General features: G+C 34.1%; 2 protein-coding genes across 2 annotated transcripts; both read left to right on the top strand.

The window, feature by feature from the left end:
* The first annotated feature begins 910 nt into the window (after nt 1–910).
* LOC102667223 (uncharacterized) lies at nt 911–1249 on the top strand. The gene has a single exon (XM_006591603.1). The coding sequence runs from the start codon at nt 911–913 to the stop codon at nt 1247–1249; it is 339 nt and encodes a 112-aa protein (XP_006591666.1).
* A 213-nt stretch (nt 1250–1462) lies between these two features.
* Nucleotides 1463–8756, top strand: LOC102667086 (protein MAIN-LIKE 2-like). The gene is made up of 7 exons (XM_006591602.1): nt 1463–1466; nt 1555–1684; nt 5174–5258; nt 7469–7816; nt 7912–8274; nt 8440–8571; nt 8652–8756. Exons 1-7 carry the CDS (start codon nt 1463–1465, stop codon nt 8754–8756), a joined length of 1167 nt encoding a protein of 388 aa, XP_006591665.1.
* Nucleotides 8757–11233: the final 2477 nt, after the last annotated feature.

Genomic DNA, 11233 nt, shown 5'->3' with positions numbered 1-11233 from the left:
ATAATTTTGTTAAATTATTATTTTATGTTTTAGTATATTGGTGGATACATGTAGCATGAACTGTTCAACAAACATTGTTCACTTCGATGTAACTTATAAAAGAAGGGTTCATTCTCACTTTGGTGCATCTATTGCATCCAAACAATCAATTAGTTCTCTGATTTTGACGTGTTACTGAGTCATACTGACATAATTTTTTCAGTGTTACATACACGAAAAGGTATTTAAAAAGGTTTTTTTTTTACGTTACATACAATCCAATGATTCCATTTCACTAATAAATAACTTTTTTTTTACATATGGCTAGTGAAAAACCCATATAAGAGATAATGTAAGCGACTTCAGTGATGACAAGCAACAACGTGATTTTGATGAACATGGTGAACCAAGCAATCGAAGTGAGTCATCTTCATATTTTGAAACTATTAGTAGCCAACTTTCTGAAAATCAAGAGTCCTCAAATCCTTATCAAAGGACAAGGAGTGTTAGTACAAATGACCTTTATGAAGGGTTGACATTTGAATCAAAACAAGCAGCTGTGAATGTCATTAAACAATTTCATTTTATGCATTCATTTAATTTTGATGTGGTCGAGAACAAGAGTGGCAAGTACGTTGTCATGTGTAATCAATATGGTAATGGATGTTATTGGAGGGTGAGAGTATCGTTAAGCAAAATACGCAAAAGGTAGGAGTTGAAGAAACTAAACGGTATTCACACCTGCACAAATTCTATCATATCACAAGATCATGTTAGGTTAGATTCTTTTGTAATTGCCCATAATATTGTTCATTTAGTGAAAACAAATCTGGGTATCAAAATCAAAATCTTGATTGTATGCATGCATCAACGGTTTGGTTACACTGTTTCATACAAAAAAACATGAACAACTAAACAAAAAGCCCTTGAAATGACATTTGGAAGTTGGGAACAATCATATAGTTACTTGCCTGTATGGTTGACAGCTGCTCAACACTTTGTACCAGGTATCATAGTAAAATACAAAACTTCATCTTCAATGGAGGAAGGTGACGATGACCCTCCTAGGGTGATTCTTAATCGTGTATTTTGGGCATTTAATCCATGCATTGAAAGCTTCAAATATTGCAAGTCATTTGTGCAAGTAGATGAGACATTTTTAACTGGCAAATATCGTGCTACTTTGTTGACTGTCATCGAACAAGGTGGTAGTAGGAACAATTTTCCACTTGCTTTTGCAATTGTTGAGAGCGAGACTAAAGAAGCTTGAATGTGGTTCTTGCACTATTTGCAAAGATATGTTACACCGCAACCAAATTTGTGTATTATATCAGACAGGGGAACCGGTTTGCTAGCAACTTTACAATCCGAACGCATTGGCTGGAATGGACCAAATGTTTTGTTTGTGTATTGCATTCGCCACATTGCATCAAATTTCAACAAAAAATTTTAAAATGTTGACTTAAAAAGACAGGTCATCAATATGGGTATGTTTCTTCCTATTTCATGCATCATATTCTTGCTTTATTACATGTTCACTAAATTTATTACTCATTGTTCTATCTTTTCGCATAGGGTATGAGACGAGGAAACCACGATTTGAGGCTAGGTTGCTCGCTATGCGAGCAGAGTTTCCACAAGCAGCAGATTGGTTGAATCAAATTCCTAAGAGTAAATGGACTCAAGCCTACGATGAAGGAAAATGGTATGGTCATATGACTACCAATCTTGCCGAATGTATGAATTTTTTTTTGAAAGGAGCTCGAGCATTACCTATTATTGCCTTAGTCAATGAAACATTTAATAAAATAAATGATTCATTTGTTACTAACGGCATCAAAATCATGAATATGATAAAGGCAGGACATAGGTACTCCAAAGACATATATGTCATGATGCAAGAAAATCAACACATTGCTACCTCGCATTATGTTCGCATGTATGTTCGAGAAATAGGGGAGTTTGAGGTTCAAGAAATTGCAAATACGCGACTTGGTCAACAAGCAATGACATGCGCTGTCAAATTGAATGAATGGTCGTGTGATTGTGGATAATTTCAAGCACTTCGACTACCTTGCTTGCATGCAATTGCAACGTGTGTTTTTTGCAGTTTAAATTATGATGACTTTGTTGACCCTGTATACAAGTTGGAAAATATTTTCAAAGTTTATCAACATCATTTTCATTCCCTTGGAAGTGAAGACACATGGCCTCAATATTTACGTCCACATTTTATGTCTGATCCTTCGAAACGACGACAGACATCAGACAAGACGACCATACTCAAATACATAATGAGATGGACGAACCAATTCTAAATAAGCCTAAGAAATGCTCATTATGTAGAAGTGAAGGACATAATCGTATTAACTGCCATACAAACAAGTACATGACTAAAATAACTTGTACTTTTTATGTTTTTCTTTCATTTGTATTGTGTGTTTTATATTAATGTATTAATTATGTTGTTTTTAATTTTTATTAATAGATTATTTAAACTTTAAATAAAAAAAATTAAATTAAAATATATTAAAAATATATAACATGTTTTAAATGATAAAACATTAAAATAAATTAATAACATATCAAATAAAATTATAAAAAAATATACTAATAAATAATTCAACTTAATATTATTTATTATATATTTAAATATATATATATATTTTAATTTTTTAGTTAAAATAAAAATAAAACCGTAAACAATTGTAAATTTAAAACAAAAACTAAAAAAAAAACAAGTTTACGACTTTAAAAAATAAAAAAAAAAGTTTTATGACTTTAAAGTCGTAAAACAAAAAAAATTGTAAATTATTGATGTCGTAAATAATTTTATGATTTCAGTTAAAAAAAATTACGACTTTTAAGTCGTAAAACAAAATTTGAACTGAAGTGGTAAATAATTTTACGACTTCAGTTAAAAAAATTAAAAATAAATAAGAAGTGGTAATAGACCTTACAATTTCTCTGTTATGATTTATCCCGTTTTAGATAAATTTTTAAAATATACTCCCGATTGAATAATTGGGTAAAATTTTACCCCTATTTAATAAAAAAGCCTCTGATATAATCTCTGCTATTGCTGCCCTAGGTCACACTCGCAAAAGAGGAAAGTGGAAAAACTTATCCACATACGCAACACGCGAATTTTAATTCTTAATTTTTGTCTTCTTTTTAAAACCACCCGTGAACCTAACCTTTCTATCTTTCGTGATCTTAATCTTACTGCTTACAAAACTTTCATGTGGTGAGAAAATAGTTTACCATTCGCGCGCTAGAACCTGTCTAGTATAATGGTATAACTGCACTTCACATGACTTCTCATTTTGCACTTATTTTTGTAGTGACAATAGTTTAGTAATAACTTTTATATATGTATGTATTTGAATAATAAATGTTATTTGACTTCAAATTTTACGTATATTGTTTAATTATTTTGGCCCTCAAAATATTTAGCCGAACTCTACCGCTGAATGACCATTAAACTCTTATATTTTTATGAGTAGCCAATGAGCATACAAATAATTAAAAAACATGGTTACATTTGTGTCTTTCTTAAATGACAAAATAACTAAAGTTCTGTAACTTTGTTTCCCCGCTACTAGAATTGCTTTAGTTGATTTTCAATTTTGTAAAGCAGAGTATGTTTCGGACCCAATAAGGATGCTCTTGCAGGCCCAAATCCACTCAATGAGAAGGAACATTTCCAAACTTTCGACATCTTCCCTTTCATAATTATCGAGCAATTTGATTTGACAAAGGCTAGCAATAAACTCACTCTTTTAAATACATTTTTTTTACTATTAATTAAATTTATTAAAAATTATAAACTTTTGTGAGTTTTTTTTCATTTAATGAGTTTCACCCGTAATTTTATAATTTGTAATAAATTTTAAACAATAATAAAAATATGTTAAAAAAATGTGTTAGAAACTAGAGAATATCTTACTGGCACTTTTCATTAAATTTAATTAGGAATGATTCTAAATCTTCCTACTCCCTTGCATGATAATTATTATCAACACATTAAATTATTTATTATTTTTATTTAATACTTTATATATAAAATAGTAAACAGATATTATAAGAGAATATAATAATATAAATATGGTTTGACGTAATTAACATATAACCTAGTCTTTTAGTCCTGTAATTAAAGGATTTGATTTCAAGCTCATGCATATGAAAAAATTAACAGATGTTATAAAATTTAGTAGCTCAAAAGATTAATCCTTAATTATTGGTAGAAAAATATACCATGTTCATCCAAAATATGACTTTACTCTTTCAGTATGCACTGCAAAAAGGAGACCTTCAAAACCACCTATGCTCTTTCAGTATTAGAGTGACTTTATAAATGATTTTTTTTTAATCATATACAGCAGTTTGCACAACAGGAGTCTTATCTTGTACAGTTATTGTTATTATTACGCTGCCCCTACACTGTTTAGTGTTTACTAAGAATAAAATAAACTATGATGCCTAAAAAAATGATAGCTCAGCAAAGTATTGATACTAAAAAAATAAGAGTACCTCAGAGTCTTTTAATCAACGCACAAACACGATTAATAATAAGTTCCCCACTATGAAGGGTAGTCTACTTTTTTTTCGGTGAAAAGAGGGGATGAAAAGGTCTCTACTGGTGCAAAGTCAATGGTGGTCCGAGATATGTAAAAATGTCAGTGAGATTCAAAAACAGAAACTACTAAATTATGCTATATTTAGATAATTTTTCGAAATGTATTTTTGAAAAGAAAAAAAGTTTTTCTTTCAAAAAATAAATAAATTAGGTTTCAATTGGAAGTTTCTCCTTATTAAATTTCTCTCACTTAATTTTTTTTAAAAATGATTTTAACTTATATATCACCTAATTTTAGGATTAACAAAATAGACTTGATCCTAAGTCTGCAAGTATGACTAGATTTATCTAAAAAAAAATAGGGTGTTGCTAGGTACACCCAGCAAAATTGCTGGTGCACCCAGCAATTCAATGAACTACCAAAAATGTCCTTCGTTTAAAAAACAAAAGTTAATAAATTTAAAAAAAAAAACTTTTCTTCTTCCGCGCTTCTTCTTCGTCTGTGCACCCAACATTCGTCTTCTCCCTCCCTTCGTCTTCTTCATTGGTCTTCTTCCGTTCTTCCTCCGTGCAAGCTTTGCTTCTCCATTTTGGTTCCCTTGTTCTCCTCCACAGGCCTTTGTTCTCGCCGGCTTTCAGTCTCCATTTTGGTTCCCGTCTTCGCCATTGGCTTTCTGTGAGCGTTTCTTCCGCCATCCAAGTTAGTGTTCTAACCCCATTGGCTTTCATTCTCTGTTTGAATTGCGTAAATGGCCATAGGATAGACGACATTGTTGATGTTTGGTGCTTGAGGTTGAAAACGAAGGTTCTTCCACGAGAAGAACCTTCTTCCGCGCGTGTAAAACTGGACGTTGGGTAGTGTAGCGGAAGAAGGTGTTCTTCCGCGGGCTCCTGCGGAACTTTCTTCCGTAGGCTACATTTTCTGCTCGCGGAAGAACCTACGGAACCTTCTTCCGTAGGCTTTCAATCCTTCTCGCGGAAGAACCTGCAAAACTTCTTCCGCGGACCATGTTTTGCTGTATATTGGTTTTTTTCTCTTGAAAATTATGTCCGAACCACCAATTTATTGATATTATTAGTTAGTTTTTTTTATTTATTAGTTGTTACAAAGTGTATATGGTATTTAAGTTACACAAACTCCCTAATTTTGTGTTTTTTAGTTGCTATTAAAAATTGCATTTAGGATGTAAATTGAAATTATATTTGGTGTGATTTATATATGCATTAGGATGTCTAAATTGAATTGTTATTTGATGTCATTTGGTTAGGATGTCTAAATGACTGTATACATTGCATAAATTATGTGGAACACAACATGAAAGAGCAAAATTAAATTGGTTATCCAATTCCTTTTCACATGAAATATGCCACTATGGTGAGGAACCTCAGCTACAATTAAAATCCATAACTACCAAATATGGTTATGTTGTTGTTTAACAGAAGCTAATGTAGTTCTATCAACAGCTAACTATCCACTCCATGTATGGTTTGGAAAGTATTTCGGACAACACCAAGATGATAAGGATATATTTGCTGATAAAGCCTAGCTGTCTATTTCTGACCATTAAATCCCTTCCTTGACAACTAGGACAAATTAAATGACACATGTGAGCTATGTATCTAGCCCTTCCTAGTAAGAACAAATGCTTTGTTCGGGTGCTTACTCTTTTCTCCATACCTTACCATATGAACTAGAATATTCTAATAGTTCACTTTCATTGTAACTAAGATTCATGTGATTGAGGAGCATTTAAAAGAACATGTTGTGCTATGCCTGTTACGCGACAGAGATCGAGCATGACACGAGTCTAGCTAGTAGCATCATGTGTTAGTAGAAGATAATATTGTAAAATACAACATAAATAGCTAGTTAACAAATTGAACACGAAATCTTGGAGCACCTTGATCCCTCTAATCACAACTAATGTTCAATTATTATTTGATGTGTTGAGAATTTTGAATACAAAATGATGCACTTGGTGATTACAAATCCAAGCACCCACATTTGTATTAGTTACACGTATTTGTATTAGTTACAAATCCAAGCCATTCCAAACACACGGTAAGATATGCACTCTAAATGGTATGAAAAAGTTTAGTAGGAATTTCTTTACAAAGCATATACCTTGACATAATTAGCTTAATTATAATTTAAAAAATAAAAATAAGGCTATAAATTGGCAGGAATTATGGGTAATTAGTATTAGTAATACTCATTACAAACCAGATATCCTTATTTAATATGATTCATTCAAAATAAAAAATCAAGAATATTCTACAACTTGGATGAAATGAATGAATATGTTATATGGTAAGCACAACGAGAGGCCTAAGAAATCAAAATCAGAGCAAGCCATGATAGTAGCAAACTCAGTGAAGCTAATTACACCATCCCCATCCGTGTCAGCCTCTTTGATCATCTCCGTGAGACTCCACTTTGCCATTGTCGTTTGAGTCCATGTTGGCTATAAGAGGGCTTGGACTTGGTCACCCGAGGGCTTCTAGCTCTAGCATTGTCAAATCCACCGAAAATCTCCCTTAACTGATTAACTTGGTGAACTTGAAGCTTTGATGACATGTTAATATATAATCACTACAAAAATAATACCCTCAATGTATGAGCACAATTAATGTGCCCCCCTACAATTACTATAGATACGTGTAACTGCAAATTAAAACTAATACAAAAATGATTTTGGTTATTATTTGATGTGATTTATATATGTATTTGTTATATATGCATTTGTATGTCAATTATTTGGATAAATTATGTTGAACTAAATATATAATATGTGCATTTGGATAAATTATGTGGAATAGTTAGGATTCCAGAGCTTTGTTACAAATTATTTGAATGTTTAATTTGACGAATAAAAGTAAATGTTCTTCATGATTTCAAATCATGATTAGAACACGAGGTCTACGTCGTGTGTTAGGCAGGGTAGAGGCAGAGACATTAGTCAGGATGTGCCTGAGGCTGATGTTCCTCGGCGTCGTAGGCCCACTGCCTCAGCACGTAGGCAACGGGTTACCCAGAGAGTCGAGGATGTTCCTCAGTTGCCTGAGGATGTGCCTCATGTGTCTAATGGTAGCCCAGAAATGACAGGCGCCGCCGATGGTGTTGAGACAGATCGAGTGGCTAGTGATGGGAGCTTGGGGGCACTTGCTGATGATGAGGGGTTCCCCGGTGGGCCACGTGATCCATCTGTTTTGATAGAATTTGTTGATCATGTGGCACACAACATATGGAGTGGACAGGTACGTACTTTTTTGATTCCAGTAATTAGAAAAAAATGTCTCGTAGTTTCTTTTATTTTGAAATACACAAATTTATAAACTGTTATTCAATTTAGGAGCGACCCGATCTCAAGTTGGTCTCCCATGGTAGGAAAGTAGATAAATTTGGGAGACCGGATGCTGAGATCGAAGGTGTGATAGTGGCCACCGGATTGGATCCACTGATCAGGTGTTCTGTAATCACCATTGATCCTGGACTTATATTCGCCTTTGTTGAGAGGTGGCATAGGGAGACAAGCAGCTTCCACCTCCCAGTAGAGGAGGTGACGATCACTCTAGACGACGTTTCGTCACTCCTGCACATTTTGATTACTGGCGCGCTGCATTCATTCAAGCAGCTGGTTACATCTAACGCAGTGGCCCTGTTGACGAAGCTACTTAAGGTCACCCCAGACGAGGCTACAGCTGAGACACGTCAGGCAGGTGGGCCTCATGTTCAATTGTCCTGGCTTCGGGACATGTACCAGAGTAGGTGTTGAGCCAGGCAGTGGGTTGCTGCAGCTCGGATGTACCTCCTTCATTTGGTTGGTTGCACTCTTTTTGCTAACAAGAGTGCAACCCATGTCCATGTTGTGCACCTGCAGGCATTCAGGGACCTGGGTCAGGCAGGGGCATTCTCTTGGGGAGCGACTGCTTTGGTCCACTTGTACGATCAGCTTAACGAGGCGTCGCAGGCCCCTACACGGCAGATGGTCGGTTACATTTCACTACTTCAGGTGAGTATCGCTGCTTGTAATTTAAATTAAAGTAAAATTCAATCCATGTTTGTTTGTTGATGTTGACTTTGTGTTTGTAGTGCTGGAATTACGAACACTTTCCATCGGTCCATCGGTGTGTCGTTGATGATGGTTATGCTGAGGCTAGCCCACGTGCCTATAGGTGGCATACGGGTAAGGCCTAGATGACCAGGATTAAGGAAGCCCCTTACAGAGCACGTATTGATGCCCTGACAGTGACCAACGTCTGTTGGATGCCGTATGCTGAGCATCGGGGAGTTCGGGGCTATGACTTGATCTCCTCGTACACGGGGCAAGTCAGATGGGGTCAGATCATCGTCTACATTTGACCAGAGAGGGTGGTTCGGCAGATGGGGTACATTCAGACCGTTCCTCCGCCACCGTTTCGTGATTCGTTGACAGGTACTGATATAGACGACCGGTGGGTATACTTTTTAGATCATGTGGTGCCTACAGGGGAGCTCTGTGTAGTTCTTGGGCAGGTGGCCCCAGACTACATGGAGTGGTTTTTTCAGATTTTGCACCCTTTTGTGACGCTGACGGAGGACACTGCTGAGCCGAGACCTGCGCCTCCCCCCCCCCCCACTCATGATGATGAGTTCGTCGAGCCACCTGTCCCCGAGGTTCCAGTCGCGTCGGATCTCCCTACACATTTTGTGGTAAGCATAACTTGTGTAGTTTTTGTTAACTTAATTATTTTTTATAAATTCATGCTGACTTGTTATTTTCACTGAGACAGGTTGATTGCACAGGATGTGTAAGGATTGCTGAGCATTTGGAGCGGGCCATCAACCTCAGGATGGTGACTAAAGGGACTGACTTATATGATATCATGGATATTTGTCAGAGGATAGCTAGAGGTAACGACCCAGATGACAGTCTTATGCCGCGACAGAGACACCGCATATATTAAGATTTATCTTTTTTTTATTGTATTTGTTTATGTATTTAAATTTTAGTATTTCTTTTTGTATTTGTTAAAACACATTGACTTAGATAATGTATCTATTTCTTTATGTATTTAAATTATCATTTTACTTAAATTGTTAATTTTAGTATTTGTTTATGTATGTGATAAATATAAGTTAGAAATTTTAAAAAATAAGTTAGACATTTTTAAAAAATAAGTTACAAATTTTTAAAAAATAAGTTACAAATTTTAATTGATTGAAACAAATAAGTTAGAAATTTTAATTAAATGTAATTGATTGGACAAAATAAGTTAAAAATTTTAATTTATACTAAAATTTATTATATAATTTAAACAACAATAAGTTAGAAATTTCAAAAAAAAAAGTTAGAAATTTTACAAAATTAAGTTAGAAATTTCAAAAAATAAGTTAGACATTTTAAAAAAATAAGTTAGAAATTTTAAAAAATAAGTTACAAATTTTAATTGATTGAAACAAATAAGATAGAAACTTTAATTAAATGTAATTGATTGGACAAAATAAGTTAGAAATTTTAATTTATATTAAAAATTATTATATAATTTAAACAACAATAAGTTAGAAATTTCAAAAAATAAGTTACAAATTTTAAAAAAATAAGTTAGAAATTTCAAAAAATAAGTTAGAAATTTTTAAAAAATAAGTTACAAATTTTTAAAAAATAAGTTAGAAATTTCAAAAAATAAGTTACAAATTTTAAAAAAATAAGTTACAAAACTAGTTTGCACCTTTTTTTCTCTTTGTAACTCATAAAACTTTTTGATAAAAGTTGATGATAAAACTTTTATTCCTTTTTTATACATACTACACATTACAAACGGGTCACAAACATAACAAATTGACACACTAAGACATATTACATTGACTAGAACATCATGGACACAAATTTAATTTGTATGAAACAGCCTAACATTTAATTAGCATTCAATCATGTAAGGACGTAACCACATCGCCCTTATTTTTCATAACCACTTTACTAAAGAGAGCCAAAATTTCTATTGGCACAAATTGTTTCCAGTAATTGAACTCTACCAACACCTTTAGCACGTCGTCGTCACATTTCAGCTCAATAATTTCAAATTCTAAAACTTTCTCAGAATACTCCAAATGACTAGGTTGTCGATAAAACAAACGCCTTACAACTTGGGATTCGTGAATCCCATGAGGAGGATCTCCTTTAGGTGCTACTTGCTTGATCAAATCCTTCAGTTGATCTATGCTACATCCTTTTGGAATATCAAATTTTTTCGGATTTATTCCAGTGAATGCGTAACCCACAAAGTTGTTTTGGCGTCGCATGTTTCACCTTTCGTTGTAATACAGAACCGCATCATGTGTAGGGATGCTGGGGCGTTCAAGTAAGTTTAAAATTGCATCTGCTGTTCTACCAACGGTACATAACAACTCAATTGGTCCAACAAATGAAAATTGATCATTATACATTAACATGGTGTTCACATCCATTTCATTTTTCAATTGCATACTTTCAAAGTGAATGTTGTTACCTATATCTTCCACTGGTCGTCGGTAATGAATTTCATCCACAACTTGATTGTTGTTTAGCTGAAGGGTGTTGTGTATTCTGCTTTTGAGAGTTGAAAAATCGCATAGGTTTGGTACTCGCATGGGCACTGGACTAGAACTTTGAAAATAAACCCCACACTCGTTGTGAATGACGGTTCCATTTGGAA

This window comes from Glycine max, chromosome 11 (assembly GCF_000004515.6).
Source record: "Glycine max cultivar Williams 82 chromosome 11, Glycine_max_v4.0, whole genome shotgun sequence".
NCBI lineage: Eukaryota > Viridiplantae > Streptophyta > Magnoliopsida > Fabales > Fabaceae > Glycine > Glycine max.
This window is presented reverse-complemented; position numbering and strand designations above follow the sequence as displayed.

Excerpts from the sequence above, each read along its gene's own strand:
- LOC102667223 (XM_006591603.1), top strand. The coding sequence starts at position 911 with ATGACATTTGGAAGTTGGGAACAATCATATAGTTACTTGCCTGTATGG.
- LOC102667086 (XM_006591602.1), top strand. Across the intron at positions 5,259-7,468 it reads GCGTTTCTTCCGCCATCCAA|AACACGAGGTCTACGTCGTG; the intron begins GTTAGTGTTCTA and ends AATCATGATTAG. Across the intron at positions 8,275-8,439 it reads CTACAGCTGAGACACGTCAG|GCATTCAGGGACCTGGGTCA; the intron begins GCAGGTGGGCCT and ends GTGCACCTGCAG.